Source organism: Alligator mississippiensis, chromosome 5 (assembly GCF_030867095.1).
Source record: "Alligator mississippiensis isolate rAllMis1 chromosome 5, rAllMis1, whole genome shotgun sequence".
Lineage (NCBI taxonomy): Eukaryota > Metazoa > Chordata > Crocodylia > Alligatoridae > Alligator > Alligator mississippiensis.
In genome coordinates, this window is record NC_081828.1 from 50,965,872 (window position 1) to 50,987,283 (window position 21,412).

General features: G+C 43.7%; 1 protein-coding gene across 7 annotated transcripts in view; it reads left to right on the forward strand.

Moving 5' to 3' along the window:
* RALGPS2 (Ral GEF with PH domain and SH3 binding motif 2) overlaps positions 1 to 21,412 on the forward strand; it is a 232,884-nt gene that overhangs the window by 168,146 nt on the left and 43,326 nt on the right. For 4 of the 7 annotated variants that reach the window (XM_006267261.4, XM_019500255.2, XM_059728346.1 and 1 more), the window contains 4 exons: positions 4,476 to 4,543; positions 9,927 to 10,062; positions 13,572 to 13,723; positions 20,639 to 20,716. In XM_006267261.4, the coding sequence (XP_006267323.1) occupies positions 4,476 to 4,543; positions 9,927 to 10,062; positions 13,572 to 13,723; positions 20,639 to 20,716 (434 nt within the window). The remainder of the gene's footprint in view (positions 1 to 4,475; positions 4,544 to 9,926; positions 10,063 to 13,571; positions 13,724 to 20,638; positions 20,717 to 21,412) is intronic. The other 3 variants (XM_006267263.4, XM_019500256.2, XM_019500254.2) reach the window with 2 other exon arrangements.

Consider the following 21,412-nt stretch of genomic DNA (forward strand, 5'->3'; position numbering starts at 1 on the left):
CCCGCTGCCGCTGTAGAGCCATGCCTGGAGCTGTGTAGCTGGCTGCCAGGCGACAGTGGCAGTGTGGTGGTGGCTGGGCGGCACGTAGCCATCCCCACCACCACCCCTCGCTGCCGCTGGCCACAGAGCTCTGAGCATGGCTCTGCAGCGGCAACAGCAGGAGGTTTTTGTATGCAGTGGCCATCATCACTGGTATGGGCGGCCCCACAGGCAAGTGCCAGCAGCTTCCCGTGCCAACGGTGACTGCCGCTGCCTCCAAAACCTCCCGCTGCTGCCACAGAGCCATGCTCGGAGCTGTGTGGCCACACAGCATGGGGTGGTGGTGGGGATGGCTGCATGCCACCCGGCCACCACCACGCTGCTTCCGCCAAGTGACCGGCTGCATAGCTGCAGGCACGACTCCATGGCAGCAGCGGGAGGTTTTGGAGGCAGCGGCCGTCACCACCATCACGGGCCTCCAGGTAAGTGGCAGCGGCGGCTGTGTGCAAGCCCAAGCCTCCTCACCCCCATTCATCATTGTGGCTGCAGAGCCAGCCATGGAGCTGTGCTCTGGCTGCATGCCAGCCTCCCTCTCCCCATCCCCCGGGCAGCTGGCCAGGCGGCATGTGTGCGGCCTGCACATGGCAGACACCACGCTTCGCCCCGTATCACTTGCCCGCAAAGCCAATACAGTGCCACAGAGGGGCACTCCTGCCCTCACCTCTTGGCCCTGCTCCCAGCTGTGATGTGCTGCCTGGGGCTGGCAGCGCCCCTTGTTCCCTCAGCCCCCAACCATCTTCCCCAGCCCTGCCCCAAAGCCCCACTTACCTCTAGGATCTAGGGGCAAAGGTCATGGCTCCACGGTAGCAGCGCTTGCCCACAAAGCCCACCCACCCTGCTTGCAGCCGCCACCACCCCACGCCGCCGCAGAGCCATGCAGCCAGTTGTAGGGCATGCCGCTGATGCAAGCCCCCTGTTTCACTCCCCCCTCCCCGGCCAGGCAGCACATATGTGGCCCACACCCAGTGGTTGCCACCATGCTGCTGCTGCCGCACCCTGCACCGCTTGCCTAGAAAGCCATTCACATGGCCGTGGGATGGTAGCACAGGGTGCAGTGGCAGAGTTGTGGTGGCGGCCTCTGTGTTCAAACCTCCTGTCAGGCCGGCCAGCATGCGTGTGGCCCACAGGGTGGCACCCCTGCCCTCATCCTCCGGCCGGCCCTGCCCCTGAGAGTGGACACAGGGGCACACTCCCCCCTCCTTCTTGATCTACCCCCCCCACGCCTTCCCTTTCCCCTGTCCCACCCCTTCCCCCCACACACCTGCTGGGGTGGTGTCTGTGTGTGTGTCTGCATGTCTGAGGGGCTGTTGTGAGGGGCATCAGGAGGGCTGTTGAGACGGGGGGGGGGGGTAGTGCAGGGCACCAGCAGCACTGGGAGGGGCTGTGGGGGGCCTTTAATTTTTATCACAGAATTTGCAATTTTTAATCGGAGAATTTGCAGTTTTTAATCAGAGATGACCAGAATCCCTGGTGCTAAGGCATTGTTCCTTCGTTACCTGCCCCCTCCTTTTGTTGGGAGGGAACCTGTCTGTGATCCTGTTCCACTTGATCCTTGCAGCGGCAAAAGTGGTTCCTGCTTCAGCTGCAGCAGTAGTAAAGGCAGTAGTAGCACTGGTCCCTGCTGTGGCATTATGCAGAGCTACTGTCTCAGGTCCCAGATAGATTGTATCTCTGCTTCCTGTCACTGACACTTGGATCTGGGAATAGCTGGTAGTCATTAAGCCTTGGTAATGGGTGGGGAACAGAGTAGAGGACTGAGATGCTGTGGGAGGAAGAGTTTTCTCTTATAGTGGTACATGTACTGTTTGGATGTTACATGCAGTGCTGCAAAATGTAACACTGCAGAGAGAGAGTTCCTATTTTATCCAGGATCTTGCTACTGTAGTTACTTGATTCCAAGACTAGGCTTCCCCATCCCCATTTCAAGATGAGGGGCTCCCCCCAACATCTTAGAATTAAGTAGGAGGCAGGCAGCTGCTCTAGCTCTGGCCCCAACCCCAGATTGGGGCTGGAGCCACAGCTGCTGCCTGCTCCCCCCCTGCACCTCTGCACCCCCTGTCTCCCCTGTGTTACTTCTGCTACCCTTATTTCCCACCCAGTTTACTTTTGCTCCAGGGCTGGCAGCTTCCATCCCTGCTGCATCCTGGAGCAGAGAGCAAGGCTCTAGCCCAGCCAGTCCTTTAGCAACAGCGCTTACTCCACACTGCTGCTGTGTGGCTGGGGCTGTGCTCCATTCCCCAGAATGGAGCAGGGACAGAGCCTGCCAGAACTGGAATAAGAGTAAGGTGGAGAGGAGCAGATGGAAGGTAGAAATTTTTAGGGAAGGGGAGATGAGAGAAAGCAGGGGTGGGGGCCTAAGTCTTCAGTGGCCAGAAGCAGCATAAGGGGAAAAGGGTCAGTCCTGAGGCTGCAAGGGGGGATGGCACAAGGATGGCATAAGAGCGTGTGTTGGGGCGGGGGGGAGGGGAAACAGGTGGCAAGGGTCAAACTGCTTGTTCCCTACCACCTGCCCCGCTCCTTACTGTCTGTATCTGATTGTTCTCCCCCACTGCCTGTCCCCCTACTGCCCTTCCGGCTGTCCTCCCTATTACATGTCCCCATATTACCTGCCTCCCTGCAGCGATAGGGGCATGAATTTAAAGTATCCCTTCAATAACTCTCCTGGTATAGAATCTAGTTATAACACATTTAAATTTATAAATGTGTTATAATTTACCCTTTACAGAATCTAGTTATTGGGGGTCATTGTGAATTCAGGGTCATCTTGAATTAGGTAAATATAGTAGTCACACTTGCACTATTTTGGTAGCACTAGGGCAGTTTACACATTTACGCACCCATTTCTTGTAGTACTACAACGGTGTATACATTGCTACAAATATAACATCTGTCCATGGCCTTAGTTTCCTTTGTCATGAAGTTATGCTACTCTAGTAGTTTGAAAAAGCTATTACCTCTATAAATTTACTCTTGTTCCTAAAGATTGCTCTTTCTAAATTCACGTTCATTTAAAAATATCTATTTGATCAAAACATTTAGTTGGCTCATTTTACTAATTGAAGTTATCTTACTAATAGTCTGTCACTTCACAATAGCATTAAAGAACATTGAAGAGCATTTCTATCTAAAGTAAATGGAAATAGGTAGTATTATTAGCCCACACAAGATGATTATATATTGTACCAACAATTAATAATAAATTGGTATAATGTTGTAGAGCTTCTCATTATTTATAACAAATTAAAGATGAGCACAAACAGGTTTACTTTATTAGCATTTTTGCACATCGTTAGCATGGTGTGGTGGGACAGTAGGGGGTGCTTTTCACTGAGCTACCTGCCTCATTGCACACGACCAAAGCCAAGGTGCGGATGCCTCCCCAGGGATGCCAACTTCTGGCCAACCCCCTTCCTGGAGCACACCCACCAGTCTGGCGTAACCGCTGCCACCACCTGAGCTTTGGTCTCTGTTAGGCCCTGTGCCACTTGGGGTACACAGGTCCTGCAGACCTAGGGGTTGCTTAGCCCCAGCAGGATATATTTGGGTGTTTCTTATAGCCTGAAACATAGAAAGTAGCCTCCCTTAGTCCACTGAGCAAAGGAAGCAAAAAGGCCTGCCTTTCAAGCATGTACAACAATCCCTCTCAAGCATATATAACAAGGCATGTAATAACAGATTGCTTTATTGGGTAGAGAGGTATGGAGAGGGGTACCAGTCAGAATAGTATCAAAAGAATGACCCTGAACAAATAGAAGTGGCTTGTTAGCTGTTTGATATGCTTCTAGATCACTTCATCCTACGTTACTAGCTGGAATCCAAGTAAGTTGCTCACAGTTGCATCCAGAATTTGACTAAGCTCTCTCTATGGAGGCTGCATAGTTTGTCTGCTGTGTTCCCAAAACATGTCTGCCCCACTTCCTCATGGAGGGGGGGTTTTGTATACCTGCTGTTACCTCATCACTAAGTTCCCACCAGAAGCAGATCCATTAGCTGCTGACAGGTGCTTCCAAATAACATCAGACTGACCAGGTAAAATGACTAGTCACCTGATCTGCAAGGGTGGGAACCTGAGACAAAAGGAGGAGCAGATTCCTCCTCCCATTTGAATTTTTAGACCTTAGTAGTCCTGTAGGCAGGGAACACACGGGGGGGGGGGGGAGGAAGTGCTGCCTCACAGCAGAGACGGACTTGGGGCATTTTCTCCACACATGGAAAGTTCAAAATATGAAGTATAATCAGTACACATTTATCTCAAAATAAGGGAAATGGCTTGTTTATTGCTCCTTTTGATTGTTTTGTTAGAGGTGATACATAAGCTGGAATTTCTGGTACAATAGTCTGTCTTACACTTGTGGTAGTAAAAATCCTTTTAGCATAAATCATAAAACTTCAGCTTTGGAAGAGTTAGTTTTAATCTTTATTCTTTTTTAACGCAGGCTTTCATTAAAGATAGAACCAGGGACCAGCACCCCACATTCTGCTGCTTCCAGAGAGGATTTAGCAGGTAAATGCTTAATAATTATTGGAATACATTAGAATATGCTCCTTGTTATTTATTACCTTTGAGCTATTAGGATAATAGCTTAAGCCAGCTTGGGTTGGCGGGGAAATCCTCTGGTGAACTGGATCACAAAGGGGAGGTTTATAAGGGGTGGAGACTTGGACGGGCAACTGGGGAGGAGTGTGGGAGCGTTGCTTCGGTATGAAGGGATGGCATTGCGGAGGGTGGAGCGCAGTTGAAGTTGCAGCTAGCAAGGGATGTGAAGGGTAATGGTGGGTTTCTACAAGTATGTTGGTAGCAGGAGGAGGATTGGGGAAAATGTGGGTCCATTACTGAATGGGGGAGGCAGCCTTGTGACAGAGGATGCAGGGGGGGGGCTGAAGTACTCAGTGCCTTTTTTGCCTCAGTCTTCATGAGAAAGTTCAGCTCCCAGACTGCTACACTGGGTGGCACAGTTTGGGGGGGTGGTGGGCAGCCAACAGTGGTGAAGGAACAGGTTGGAGACTGGAGGGTCTGGACATGTGAAGGCCCATGGGGCCGGATGGCATGCACCTGAGGTTGCTAAGGGAATTGGCTGGTGGCATTGTGGAGCCTCTGGCCATCATTTTTGTGGGCTTGTGGCTATTAGGAGGGGTATTATTGGAGAAGGGCAGGCATGGTGCCAGTGTTTGGGAGGGGGTGGAGGGAGGACCTGGGGAACTGCAGACTAGTTGGTCTCGCCATGGTCACTGGAGGAATCATGGAGTGGGTCCTCAAGGAGTCCATTTCTGAACACTCGGAGGGTGTGGAAGGTGACTGGGAGCAGTTGGTGTGGGTTTGCCTGGGGTGAGTCACGTCTGGTTGGCCTGATTGCCTTCTATGATGAGATGACTGGCTCTGTGGATGCAGGGAAACTGGTGGATATGGTATACCTTGATTTTTGGCAGGGCTTTTGATGTAGTCTCCCACAGCATTCTTGTGGGCAAGCTGGGGAGGTATGGGCTGGATGGGTGGACTGTGGGGTAGACAGAAGGCTGGATGGAGCACTGGGCTCAGAGGGTGGTGGTCTGGTGGCAGCCAGTATTGGGTGGAGTGCCCCATGGATTGGTCCTGGGGCCAGTTTTTTTCGATGTCTTCATCAGTGACCTGGAGGGTGGCATGCAGTGCACCCTTGGTAAGTTTGCAGATGACACCAGGTTGCAGGGAGTGGTAGATGCACTGGAGGCTGGAGCTAGGATTTGGGTGATCTGGACAGGCTGGAGGATTGGGCCGAAGGAGGTCTCATGAGGTTCAACGAGAACAGGTGCAGGGTCCTGTACGTAGGACAGAACAGTCCCATATGCCAGTGCAGACTGGTGCTAATTGGCTGTGTGGCGGCTCTGCAATGAAGGATCTGGGGTTACAGTAGACAGTGAGCTGAACATTGGCCAATGGTATGCCCTTGTTGCAGGGAGGGCTGCATACTGGGTTGCATTGGTGGGTGTGTTGCCAGTGGGTTGAGGGAGATGATTCTCCAGCTGTGTTCAGCACTGGTGGGGCCATGTTTGGAGTGCTGTATTCAGTTTTGGGCTCCCCACTACAGAGGAGATGTAGACTGGTTGCAGGGAGTTGAGCATAGAGCAGTGGGAATAGTGGGGAGGCTGGGGCGCATGGCTTGTGGGGAGAGGCTGAGGGAGCTGGGCTTGTTTGGTTTGGGGAGGAGAGGACTGAGGAGAGATTTGGTGGCAGCCTTTGGCTGCCTGAGGGGGGTTTCAGAGGGGGATGGATCTAGATTCTTCTCGTTGGTGGCAAATGACAGAACAAGGAGCAACTGTCTCAAGTTGCAGCAAGGGAAGTTTAAGTTGGATATTAGGAAGAATTTTCTCACAGAAAGGTAGTAAAACACTGCAACAGGTTACCCAGAGAGGTTTTGGTATTTCTATCCTTGGAGGTTTTCAAGACTCAAACAAAGCTTTGGCTGGGATGATCTAGTTGGGGATGGTCCTGCTTTGAGCAGGGGGTTGGACTGTCAGTGGTTCCCAACCCCTGGGCCATGGCTCAGTACTGGGCCATGAAGGGTTGGCTGCCAGTCCTCAGGAAGTTTGGCTTCTGGACTGGAAGTCTGGAAGTGACCCGCATACTGCAGAGTGGCAGCCAACCCGTTTTTTATATTGAGTGTACAATGGTTGACTGCTGCTACTCAGTATAAGAAAGGGTTGGCTGCCACTCCGCAGTATGTAGGAAACACCGTACTAGATGACCTCCTGAGGTTCCTTCCAACCCTAACTTTCAATGATTTTTATGATAAGAAATTTTCCAAGAAGTAAAACAAGATGGAGATCATATTTAGAATTTTAAGGAAGAGCCTACTTTTTGTAGAAAATTGAGTCAACTCCTTGATTATTTTGCTTTTATAATATTCTTCTGGTAATATGTTAGGATATGCATGATGTACAGGACTAAGGACTGTTAAATGTATATTTCTTGTCTCTACACAGAAAAGCTCTTATGTAAATTATTCTCATTTAAAATTTTGTTTTAGGATGGGATTAACCAAAGAACCTAACAACTCACATTGATTTTATTTTTCATTGGGAGTTGTATCCTAATGAACTTTTTTTGAAAATTCAGGTCTTAACTAAGTGAAATTATTTCTTTAGGAAGTTTTAGTAATTTAAGGGATTTTCTTCTGTTATCTTTATAAAAGCATGACAGTTAATTAGCAAAAGGTTCAAGTTTTCTAAATTAACTGGTATTACCCCCCCAAGTCAGGACATTAGTCATTTTAAACACTTTGAAGTCATCCATATCTAATTTATTTCGAATAAAATATTTTTAAACTATACACGTTTTTCAAGGAGAAAATTATTAAAATTCACCTTGAAGATATGCAGTAATTGGAAATTCTGTGCTATACAAGTATGTCTAGAGTTGCAGGATATATTTTAAAAATTGTATTGGGATCAGATGAGATGATGATCTACTGTTTTTTTTAAACTATTTAAATAAGTAGAGAAATGAAATTAGATTTGGTATTAGAATTCTGAATCTGAATTGTCTGACTTCTCTGCAACTAAATACTGAAGTTTTAATATTGTGTGCGAAGTCCTTTCTGTCAAGAAATCAAAATGGGGACTGTTGCATTAAAAACAAGAAGGCTACATGTAATACAAAAGAAAAATCTAAGTTGTGGCTTTTAAACACACGTGCATATCTTTTGTTCTTTATATATGCGCCACAGTTGTTTTCCCAACCCACCTTCTCCATTTGCTAGTTCCCTGCAGAGTTGCCAGCAGCTTTGCTCAGCATATGTAATTATCTGGTTTTTATCATGTTCATTGTATTGATCAAAAAAAATTAAAACTGACATCGAATAGCAGTTAGAATGGCCTCATGCTCTCTCAGGGAGAAAAATTTTTGTTTTACAACAATGTTTATAATAATAACAGCATTATAAAAGTGAAAAGAATTATTTTCATCTTATTCCTTCCAGGTGCTTCCTTTGTCACAATACTTCAAAAGACATGTTAATTTTCTAAAGGGAGTGTGTGTGTGTGTGTATTTTTTTTTTAAACTCTAATATTTTATATTCTTATTGTTAATTATTGACTTGTAATAATTCCATCTTAGATTTAAACAAGAACTGGCCTTTTATGCATATTTGTTTAATAAAATGCCATTTTCCATACTAATTGTGTACAAATATTAAAAAGATACCAACCCTATATATTCTTGGAGGTTGAGGAATAGCATTAACAGGGGTGGGCAATTATTTTGGGCGGAGGGCTGCTTGCTGAGTTTTGGCAAGCTGTTGAGGTATGGGTAGCCCTGCCCCTTGACAGGTGCTCCGCCCCTTGGTTGCCATCTTGTGACTGGAAGTCCTGCCCTCTAACCCGCAGCCTTTGCCACTAGAAGTCCCTCTCCTTGCCCCCAGAAGTACTCCTTTCAGCAAGTGGTTTTGCCATCTCAGAACCAGAAAAATACCAAATTATATTCTAAAAAGTGAACATCTACAATATTCATCAATTTGATTTTAAAAAAAGTGTCCTGATTTACATGCATTTGTATAGTGTACACAGAGGTGATTGCACAATAGCTTAAAATGAAGTTTTACTCTTACCTATTAAGGGGGTTTAGGGCAAGGTTCCCTCTAAGGTGCATGCATGCGCGGCCATGTACAAATAAAAAATCTTGCTGTGCACCTGCCCGGAGAGGACCTGGGTTTAGAGTGCAGCAGAGGCACCAGGGCCAGAGTGGGACACTTACCGAAGGTAAGCTCATCACTCCTCATGCAGGGCAGGCAGCGGCTCCTCCCCAAGGCAGGGGCTGGGGGCTGGCGTGGGCCCCGCTGGCTCCGGGGAACTATTTCACACCCCTGCATTGCCTCGGGGAGCGAGGAGGCATATGGCATCAGGGCTGGGGAGTGAAGCAGTTCCCTGGAGCTGGCAAAGCCCGCAGAGCAGTTTCCCGGAGCCAGCAGAGCCCACGCCGGCGCCCCAGTCCCAGCCCTGCCTTGGCTCGCCTCGGGGAGGAACCTCTGCCTGCCCTGCTTGAAGAGTGAGGAGCTTACCTTCAGTAAGAGTCCCATGCTGGCCCCAGTGCTTCCCTTTCAGTTCTGTCAATTGATTGTGTCCAGCCCGTAGCTGGGCCACAGCATCAATTTTACCTTACTGTGGGACACTAACCAGTGGACTGTGCCGAAGAGGGAGGCAGGACCGAAGCAGCGCACTCACGGATTGCTACTTCCTTAGAGGGAACATTGGTTTAGGGAATGGGGGGTATGTATAGGTTTGTGTGGGGGTGTGAATGGGGTGAGGGACCATGTGCGTATGTGTATGGATATGTGGGGTGTGGGTGGGTATGGGGTTTGTGCAGGGATGTGTGGAGGTATGAGGGGGTGTGGGCTTGGGGGAGGTTTGTGTATGGCAGTGTGAGGGGGTGTGGATGCATGTGTATGGTGGGGTGTGCATGTGGGACTCACCCTATGAACGAACACACACACACACACACACACACACACACACACACCTCCCTCCCTCCCTCCCGCTCCTGGCCTTGGGGTAGTGGCATGGGCCCGTGCTCCCACAGTCCAGTGATGCAAGCTGCGGCAGGCAGAGGCTTACGGTTGCAGGGGGAGGGGGAGGGACGAGACTGGGATGGGAGGTGGCAGGGCTGGGCTGGCCTTGCTGCTGAAACCTGCCGACTTCCCCTGGGTCCTACTGCCCCTAGCTCCTGTCATCTTTGACAGGCAGCCAGGAGCAGATGAATATAAATTTTTCTAAATTTTTTAGGGGCCCTCTGGGCTGGATAGAATGGCCTGGTGGGCCAGATGCAGCCTGTGGACCATATTTTGCCTGCCCCTGCATTAGAGGTTGTCATAATATTTATTCTGCTCATTTGGAAATTCCTATTTTTCTGTTGTTCACAGGCTCTGAAGTGGGAGCATCTCCACAAAGTGGAAGGAAAAATGTTGCAGCTGAAGGAGCACTGCTACCACCAACCCCCCCATCACCTAGGAACCTGATACCACATGGGCATAGAAAGTGTCACAGTTTGGGGTACAAGTCAGTATTTTATTCAACTTAATATTTAAATTGTAAAGTATATTCACATACTGCATTGCCTTCTAATGCCAAAGATTTGCCTTTAAAGGAAATTATTTTCATTACAAATTTTACTCTAAGAAACCACAAAATGCAACCATTTATTCTGCTTTCGAGTTGGAAAAGTATGCTAGTAAGAGTTTGTTTATTGTTAATCATCAGTTTTCGAATATAACATCTTGCTGCTTGATATTGGAAAAGTGCTAGCCACTTAGAAAATTGTATGTATCAAAGTTTTACTACAGAGAACATAATCTTTGGGGGGGGGTGATGATGAAGTAGGTTGAGGGAAAGATTTGGAGTTGGTCAGTATCTGGCCTTTCTAATTGCAGCCTAAATTGAGAAATGGTATACCACTGAAAACATACTGTATTCTTTGCAGTTCTATTTCATAAGAAGGTCTGACTCAAGGACCCTGGCCACACATTATATTTAAGATGTGATTAATAAGTTAATTGTATCATAAGTTGTGATCTGGCCACACATTCAATCAATTAATGAGATAATAAAAAGAGTAATAAGCCACAAAGTTTATTCCACAAAAAATAGGTAATACCTGTGTGGCTGGTTCCTGTCACACCACTAATTGAACATGTGGCCAGAGGGAACCCCATGGCTGGAAGTCCTGTCAGTTGAGCCAGGCTCCCAGCCATGGGAACACATCAGACATCTGATACATCTCTGCAGCTGAGAGCCTGGCTCAGCTGTTGGGACTCCCAGCCATGGGGACGCATGGTGCACACCCACAGCAGGGAGCCCTGTCAGCTGAGGGGGCTCCCAGCCACGGAAGCTTGCCACTTGTTGGTTCAGGGGGAGTCTGGTATGATCTGGGGCACTTCCTGTACTGTCAGTAAGGTGTGATGGGATCCCACAGTCATGCCTCCTTCCTCGCACATGAGGCATGGCAGGAGGTGCAGTTGTATGGATCATGCATCAGATCCTGTCACACCTTTACCTGCATGTCTGGTGAGGCCCAAGGAAAAATGAAACAACTCTTTCTTAGTTTGCTTTCCTAACCTGGATTTCCACATTATGCATTTGAATGAAAACATGCATCTTTGGTTGTTTTTTATAAAAGCGTTTATACTTATGTGATTTAAGAGGTTGTAACAAGTCTGGTTTTGTTCACTTTTTGACAGTGAGAATAGATCAAATGAAATTTCTTAATCTGTCATATCTTGTATAATATTTCTCAACTAAACAAGCTTTCTTTAATCATAGCTAATATAACGGACTCAACTCAGTTAAAACGGAATATTTCAGTGACAGATTTTAAATTGTGACCAAGTAATATCAGCAAAAAAACCCCTAACAAACATTTTGTTAGCAATTAATATCAATGTATTTTATTCACTATCTAGTTATAATTAACTGTCTAATTTCTCTCTTCTCTTATGCCTGTCCACTTATGAGGGACTTTTTATAAAATGCATTCAGCTTTTATTGTTTGAAAATGGATTTATCTGCCCTTTTATGCAAGAGCTATGTTAAGTTATCTGTCCTTGGTCACATGAAATTTCAAGTCTTTTCCTTCAATTGCTGTTGAAAAACAAAATATATACCAAATGTGCCCCTCTCCATCAAAAGAATGGAAAGAAAAAAATTTCCTTTTGTTTTACATATTTGTGCTTCTCAATTTTGTACAGCACCTAAAAAAGAAGATAATTGGTATTTAATAAAGCCCTTTTTTAGAGGATCTATTAATTAGATCAAATGTTGAAGCAATTCTTACATGTTCTGCCCCAGGCGATCTCTAGAGCCCCCAAGTAGATTTATTACTGTGTTACTGATATGCAGGTCTATAGATGATGTGAGGCTCCTATGACTGGCAGCTAGTCATCGAGTTAAATCTCTGCACTTGTCTCTACCCTCCTTAGTGGACTTTTAAAGATTGGCTTTATGACCTGTAGGAAGACTTTGTCCAATGTTAGAATAAAGCCTTTTTGTTGTGACTTCTGTTTCTTAGCATATTTTATATGGTCTTTTACAGTGTTAGCCTCCTTGGTTAAAACATAGAAGGGCATTTTGGGCATAAGGGTAGTTTTGAAATAAAACCATTTTGTATGCAATGATCATTTGCTGAACCACACCATCTCTCTTCATAGTCATAAATGATGCGTGTGTTTGACAATCCTGCCATTAGCATTCCCCGCAGCTATGTAATTTTGCATTTATTGCACGTGAAATTGTTTTTATTTCAAAATTGCCGTTACTTTCTGAAACATCCTTGTAGTTTGATTTCTAAAAATAGCAATTTCCACCAAGCTACCTGTGAAGTGTCATATCAGTGTGACTTCATACCCCTTTTTGTTCTGCTTGTGGTTTCTGCATCATTGAAACATTCTGTCCTTTGGGTCTGTATTTACCATTCTTGGGGAGGAAGCAGGCTCCTTTTTCTTTCTTCATGAAGCTTTGATTGTTTTATGTTAAAAGAGTCGAATAAAATAATGTTCACATTACTGCTTTTTTTTTACTACAATTTTTGTAGATACTCAAAAATGCAGCAAAAGAACTCTAAGGTACATCTCTTCTATCACTTACCCTTTTCTTAGGGGTTACACAGGTCATCAAAAGTCATCACATTTGTTGTAGTACATACACTTTCAGTGTGAGGAAAATCCAGTATCTACATGTTCATGTGTTGTGCTTTAGAAATGGCAGATTCAACACAAGAATGGCAGATCCATGACAAAAAGCTACTGTTTCAAATGGAGGCATCTGCGTAACAGAATCAGGTGTTGCCATGGCAGCAACAGCTGATTGAATAAGTTCGTCACTGAGCCTGTCCAACTCAGACAGGCTTCCTTGGGGCAGGGAGAGCTAAGGAGCAGCCTGGCTGGGGAGTGCACCTTTGTGATGACTTAGTTGAGTTTCAACCAGGGGTTGTGTATGCCTGCACACCCCAAAGCACTGTATTTTTGTACGTCAGAGGTCAGTGTCAGGTTTTTTAGGCATCAGTGCAATGCATAGCATATTTGAGCAAATCTTTTAGCTTACTTTTGAAAATATACCCCAAACCTTTCAGTGTCTCCTTGTTTTCCTTGTCATCTTAAGAAGGAAAACCACGAATCTTCTGCAGTTCAGCTCTTTGTGAAACCACAGAAGAACTGCATATTTTAAGAATTAGGATAAAAATCTGAAGTTCATCTGTCCAACAGTTAGTCTAACATGATCTCATTTTGGCTGATCATATATAATACACGAAGCTTTTCAATTTTAAGAGCTCTTGTATTGAAATTAAAGTATTTTCACTTTCATTTCTTTCCCTCTCTCCTCTGTTCTCAGGAGTATTGTACCAGTTTTTGATACTAAGAATCTAGACAAACATATTACTATATTTTTACTTCATCAGTGAGTCCCCAGTTCTGTCAAGGGGTACCATGCAAAACTACACACTATCTTTCAATACCTTGAAGCACTGGCTATTGAAATTTATTGAGAAAAATGTTTCTGTCCTTATTTATTCCCAGTTTCATACATAAAATGAACACGGCAGAATTTAAAAGTGCAACATTCCCTAACGCAGGACCAAGACACCTATTGGATGACAGTGTCATGGAACCTCATGCCCCATCCAGAGGGCAGGCGGAAAGCTCTACCCTTTCTAGTGGAATTTCAATAGGTGAGAAATCTTTCTAAGAAAGTGTTATAATATATCTTTTAGTACAGTTGACTTGAGGGTGTGTGCCAGCAGAAGTACAAGTAATAGCATTTTAGAATAAAAATAAGTATGAAATGGCAGAATAAATAGTATGAACTGAACTAAAAGTTGACAGATTATAGGAAATAATAAGATTATTTTTAAGCTTGTTTTAATAGTATACCGAAACATTGTATCCCATTATCTTCCAAGATGTTTTTTCCCAAGTGAATTCTTTATTCTAATCATGCCAAATTAAAATGTTCTGTCCTGAGTTATAGATCTTTATTGACAATGTGTTAGTAAATTGTAAATTTAAGTTCTAGGTCACAAGTTTCAGAAGTCATACCATGTCAAGTCTTTAAGTCACTTTATCTGTGGGGATGATAATATAATTTTCAGATATTTCAGAATGCCAAAAATGTGTGCACTACTGAGTTATTTATCCATGGGTGTACCACTTGGCATATTAATACCAGTGTAATTTTCATCAGTTTTGTGTATCGATGTAAGTTGCACTGGTGTCCTGAGTGGACAGATGGCCAGCCTCCTGAAGTAGCTGCTCAAATAGGTACTATTATAGTATTTCACTGGTATGTGGCAAGGAAGCTGGTGATAGGCTGTGTAACTTAAGGAAGGGGTTTACTTTGGAATGAAATAAACTAGTGTTGTGGACCTACAAACAGTACATATGCATGATCCATAAAGACATCATTGCATAATCATTGTGTAGATCAATGAAAAGGGTATTAAAAGTATGGCCCACAGGCCAGATCTAGCCCATGGAGCTGCCATGTGGCTTGCAGGGCTCCTAGAGGAGTCTGGAATTCAGGGGCAAAGAATGGGAGCAGGGTCCAACACAGAAATCGGAGGCATGGAGCCCTGTTTGGGATCAGCATTGGCTTCAAGCAGTTTCAGGGGCAGTGGAGCAGCAGCTGTGTTAACAGCAACTGCTGCCACTCACCCTGCTGCCACAAGAGTCCCATAGTCAGGTTTGGCCCAGGGGCAGGGTGATTTTGATGGGCCTGGTATAAGTATGTCAAACTCTAAGAAAGCTCAAGGAGGATGTAGCTTGTATGATCCCACTTGCATCTTTAGCTCAGACAACTCTGGTGCCTAGTGTTACGAAGGCAGTCTATTTAGATGCAGCTTACTTTTTATCCCACCCCCAGTCACAGATTAAGGGAATTATATTTCAGATGGTCCTGTTACTGCTTGAACAACATAGAAAAATCCATCCTAATTAGACTAGAATATCTTTAGTAGTAACAGAACAGATTTAGAAACACAGTGTCAAATGGAAAAGATTTTTATTTGGGCGTAGAAACATCAAGTATTGCCATTTGTTGCAAACATCCCACTTACTTTGGATTATTTGCTTTTGTTATAATTGGAAGCACTTTTAGTTCAGTAAAAGTTCATTTACCAATTGTATCTGTTTATCATCAGTAAATCCAAGAATACGAAGGAGTTTCACATTCCAAGGTTACCAGATTTTAAAAGGGTCAGAGTATATGTTTCTTTTGAAAGAGCTTCCACCTTAGAGGGAGCTAAATGTTGTTGTGGCTAGAATGATGAAAACCACCTTTTAAACCATAAGTCATGTGTTTTTGTTTAACATCTTTTTATGAAAAGTTTGGTTTTACTTCACTGCTCATATTAGGGGAAATTAATACATTAACGATAAGTTCACCTTATATGACTTTTCATGGGGATGAGGTCTTTCTCATACCTCTGCCTAATTTATTTCTCAAGACCTGTTTTGGAGTTTTATATTATTCAAGTTCCTTTTTCCATGATGACCCCTTTTGGCTCCTCAAGGTACTCTTTCTGCCTGCCCCCCCGCCCTCCCCCCCCTCTTTCTTGCCATGCCTTGATGAAATTATTTTTTGTTGTAGAAGGGAGGCTGTCCTAGGGTCCCCAAGTGAACCCTAGCCTTCTTTGGCCAATGGGTTCCTTCTGTTTCCAGTTGGCCTCCAGCCCTGTTCCTCAAGCCCTAATCAGGGCCTCCTTTGTTCCCATCAGTGCCTCTCGGCACTCATCACCTCTGGCAGAGCTCAAAATCTAGTATGCTCCTCAGGCACCCTGTGGCCGCCTTTCCACCCCTTATATCCAAACCAGTCCTCCAGTTTCAAACTAGAACAAAAGTTCAAGCAACCACTTTAAACACAAAGACAGCCCCCCGCCCCCAAGTTGTCATACTACTTCCCACTCTCTGGCTCTCAGCCTTGTGAGCATCTGCCACAACTTGCAGCTCTCACTCCCCACCAGCCTCAGCTGGCAGGAGCTTCTCTCGCTGTCAAGTTCATGGCTGCACTCCCCTATGCCGCTGGAGCCCAGGCTTATATCCCCTGGCTCCTTCTGCTCCTGCAGCCTCCAGAGTAGCTTACTCCAGTGTTCTTGCTGCCTAACCAGGGCTCTGCCCTGTTGTCCTGTTGGTAGGCTGCTAGCTCTGCAATAGGCACTTACTGCCTATGGGTTCCTGGCTGCCTACTCCCTGCAGTGCAGTCTTCCCCCACCTGAGGACATCCCTGTAGTAGCTTCTCCCTTAAAGTAACAGGAGCCCCTAGCTCCAAGTTGCACCCCCCACAGCTTAAAATGGCATGACTTGAAAAGCAGTGTATGTATGCTCTATACATAGGATGCTTCCTTGTAGTTAGATAAGAATAAATAATTGGATGTTTTATGTAGATTATTTGTAGTCTATGCCAAAAGAATAAAAAACAAAGTCTAGTTCCACCCAAAATCTCAGGTTGCTTCTGCATATTGTTTAGAAATGTTCCGATCGCAGCCATTTATGTGCCTGATGCATGGAATACAAGCCGTAATAAAACACTAAATGAGAGACGTCTAGATCAATGGTTTTCAACCTGTGGTCTGCAGGTCACTGGGGGTCTGCATACTTTCAAAGGGGTCCACAAAAGATCACTATAATCAATAAAAAGTATGTGAATAACCACACTTATAATTCAAAGGGGTTGGTACCTCCATTTCAAATTTCCAAAGGCGTCTGCAAATAAAGAGTTGAAAACCACTGTTCTAGATGTTTCCTTTGGCAAAAAAGCTCTCTGATCATTATTTAGTTAAGATTCCAATATCCTGCTTCATAATGCGAGATCACTGAGAATCTGCAAGAGTATAATATGTAAAGACAATCAGAAGAAAGAGACAAAGCTACTCTATATGTCAGTGGTGCTCAAGGTGTTTGCCTTGTGGGCCAGATGAATAGTATGGGGCTGGTCCACAGTCTGGATTGGTCTCTGTGCTGCCCCCACTTGTCAGGATTGGCCCCTGGGGCTGCTCTTGCCTGGCCCCACATGCTGAGATTGGGCCCATGCTACCCTGTGTGCCTCTTCTACTGCACAGGACCACAGCCTTCAGGGTTCCCCAGGGATAAGTGGAAAGCCCTGTGGGACAGATTACATGGCATGAGGGACCAGATCTGACCCACAGGCTGGGCATTGAGCACCCCTGCTATATATTCATTAAAATATGGTGCTACAATGGACACAGGAGTTAGTGATATGGCTGTTTTATAAATAAAACTGGACTATGACGTGATCAGCCAAATTTGTCTGTCTTTGAAACTAATGGAATTTGCAAGCTGTAAATTTTACTCAGTGTATGCCTTTGTAAAGTGGCTAACTAGAGTAAAAATAACATACAGTATAGGTAAGATCTAAATGGTTGAAATAGTTAAAATATTGTTGGGAGAGCAAGTTGAAACTTCACCTGGAGTAGGTTGGTTCCTTCCCTAATTTTATCAGATCTGTGTCCATTTACACTAACTGAAGATCTGGCTGCAAAGTTAGGTTGCTTCTTCATTCCTTCATAATGGATAAATATAACTAAAATGAGTTGTTCTAAGAAGTGGGTTTCCTATGGCTTGTTTTTTACACTAGAAATTCACATTTTCTATATGCTGCAGACTTGCTATGGTGATTAGAGCCCTATAAAAATGGTATCATAGGAACCAAGAGAGTGTGAGTTGAAGATCTGAGAGAAGAAAATTTTTAGTTTGAATATTTTTGAAACTCTGGAGTTGGTTTGTTTGTTAACACCTGTTTAACTTCAATCGCTAACATTTGGATAAAGGAAGTCTGTGCTGAAGATTCGGTATCCTCATGCTTTCAGCTAAGGTATTAGAACTCCCAGTAAACAAAACTGAAATGTTTGAAAGGTCCCCCAGTAAAATGCAGGGAAATGCAATATTACTGATATTTATAACACATTTAAAATAACCAAAAAAAACCCCAACCCTTTTCATCCATCCTTTTTACATCACAAAGTAGTAAATAAGGATGTGAACCCAATTTTTCAGAACCCTGTATAGGTTCCTTGTAATTCCTAGTCTGTTACTTTTCAGCATTATGGAAAACTAGTAAGATGTTTGTTTGTAGCAAGCATAGCATATTACCTAAGCATCAAAGCATTTAAGAGTGTAGTTAATTGAAGTGTTGAAACTAGCTACCAGGAGCCATGAAGATAATTGGAAAGATAGTGTTTAGTACCATATAGAAGGATGATTTAGTAGGGGACAATCCTGCCTTGAGCAGGGGCTGGACTAGATGACCATGTGAGGTCCCTTCCAACCTGACTTTCATCTGATCCTAAGGAATAATTTAAGAAGGGGATTGTTTTCAAAAAGTATTGAAAGAATAGTCTAATAGTATAATTAATATTGTTGAAAGAAAATTTAGCTAGCTGGCTAACACATTTAAATAAATTGTTTGATTATCCTTTTTTGCCATCATTATGGATATAGGATTTTTTCCCAGTAGTGTGTGTCCAATTACTTTTGCTCAAAAAAATTAAAATAAACACATGAAGATGAAATGCAAAGGGGGGCAGGGAGATTAGGCTTGTGTGCACCTTTTGTTACTTTAAGTAGTACAAAAGTGTTGCTTATTAAATTTAAAGTTCTACTTTCTTTAGATATGTGAGGAATACCATATCTTACCGTGTCTTATTATTTCTTCCTTGAGGTTTCCTGAGAAGACTAGATTGTTTTCTCCGCCCTTAATTAAAGGGCAGTAGAGCTGAATCTTGTATAGGTTGTTTTCATATTTATACGGGTGTTTGAAGTACAGTAATTCAGTTTTTACAAACAAAACCAACAGATCAAGGTAGTATGATTTTAGAATTCTTCCTCAATTATTCAGACCTTACTTCTTCAGTACTTTTGATATCTACTGGTTTTCCAACTAGCTACAACTTGTTCCAGGAAATACAGGGTAGACCAGACAGAATTTCTGATGCAGAAAAGTTGGGGGAATACCCCTTAAGCAGTTTTTGTTGTACATTCTAAAAACAAAATAAGATTTTAGGGAGGAATTTACTATTGCTGTTAATAGACTGTCTCACGTTCATAAATTTATGCAATGAAACCATATGTGCATGATCTGAAAAGATAATTTAACCTTTATAAAACTAGTGTTATATTTAGAATGATTTTTTAAATTACAGAAAATTTAATTTAAGTATAAACACAAGATCAGATAAAATTGTAACTATCTGGAAAAGATGGAAATGGGTGGGGAACATATAAACAAAATAAATCTACCTTTTGAATTATTTGTAATAAGTCTTTTAATGTAAAGTCTGATTGGCAGTGCTGGGGTGGTTTTCACCAGAAAGCGTCTCATAAAAAGAAATAATTTAATCATTAAAAAAAGTAACTGTACAGAATCAACACTGAAGTTCATCTGAATTATTTATAGATGGTGGATGTCAGATACGAAGGCCACAGGATTCAGCCCCCCAAATATTGTACTAATTGCACTAAACTTGCTTTAACTAGATTCACGTAATAATAAGGTTTAAAATAGACATTAAACATTGAAGTGCTAAACAACTAATGTCATGGAGAGACTCGAAGAGCATGTAGAACACCGTGGAATTGGCATTGTAAGACGGTGACATGAATCTTAAGAAGAAAAATTCTGAACTTAATTTCAAGGGAAACAAAATTCAAGATGAATGCTAGATAGCAGCTCTACTTAAAAGTATGAGATCATATAGGGTTCAAATAAATCATTCAATACCAAATATTTTAAAATTTAAAGAGCGCTTGTGATGAGACGAAGACATTTAATTATCTGACTTCCTTAACTGAAACGTAAGTGTGGTTTTCACTTTGACAGGTCTCTGTGACACGTTGGGAGTTCTGCCCATTCATCTTTTAAATTAATTTACATAGTATGGCTATACATTCACTTTGGATTAGCTTTTTAAGTAGTCAGTTACAGGAACTGAACTTCATCTGTTCTGACTGCTTTAATTTTCTCATTTGTTTCAATGGAGGGCACAGACCACAGTTGAATTGTGACCCCATTGTGCTTGGCGTTGTATAAACACATAGTAAAACACAACTAGATGTTGTGAGGGCATTGTTGTCTTGTTTGGATGCCAGGTACAACTGGGAGTCATTGAGAATACCTGACAGGTTCATAGGCACACCAGTCAAAAGATTCTACTCCCAGTATTTCCTAGTCCCAATGGAGAAAAAGGGATAGAGACACCCAGGCTTTTAGCAGCCTCATTGCTCTCTGTATGTTCATCACTGTACTAGCTTTGACTGAGCACAAAGTTCATTGGCACTTCAGTAGTTTTGGAGTCAATACAAGCATATCTTTTCTAACAGAGGTCCCAAATGATGATAAACCTTTTCTACTCATTCCTGTCCTATCCCACCCTGAGAGAAAAGGAGCGTAGTTTAGTATATCTGTACATTATACAGAGTGCTAAACTCTGACTTAAGTCCTTGCAGGGGTGGTTGAAATCTGTGCATCTGAAACAAACACAACATAGATAGTTACAATCACTCCAGAAGAACTTTACTCTTTAGACTGGTGGATAGATCTGACTCAAGTATGTAGCAGGATACCCTTTTTGCAGGTGCTGCTGATAAAGACCCTTGTTATGGACACCTCCACTCAAAGGTGAGAAGCCCCCACAGATCAGCTGAAGGTTCAGGTAAGATATAGCACATGCATATTCTGGAACCCAGGTCAATTGGACTGGCATGGGAAGGTATTCCTACCCTAAGTAGGAGCCTTAATGATTCATATGTTCACTATCACAACTGCAGCAATTTACTATGTCAGCTAGAAGGAACCAGATCTCTCCACAATTTTTGTCAGGAAGCTATCTATCTCTGGAAGTCGTGGTGGTTTCTATACCTTCACAGTAAATACAGCAGCAATACACCTCAGCAGAGACCTACCTGGGGGCCATAAATGGTCCTCAAGACAGGATGTCTTTTAATTGATGATGATAGTTTCTGAAGGTGGACCTTTTTAAAGTTCAACCAAGTTCCCACAGTTTTGGTCCAGAAGAGAAGTGAGTCAAGGCTCCATGTCAGATACCTTTCTATTCTCCTGCACTCCTTGCCTGATGTACGCTTTTCATCCTGTTCTTATTTACTTGGGGCCTTTAAAAAATGGAGACAAGATCCAGGTCTGGGTTCTTGTGATAGCATCCACATAGATCAAGCAATTTTGGTTCTAAGATCTAGGGAATGTGTCAAGACAATGAACCATCAAGTTAGCCAGTCCTGCTTGCTTAATCTTAATGAATCCTTCCTTGGCTTGGACCAGTTGTCCATGTACCTAAGCCCCTTGTTGTCTGGATGACTACTTCAGAGAGGGTGTTTGTCCTGTGGTGCAGGAC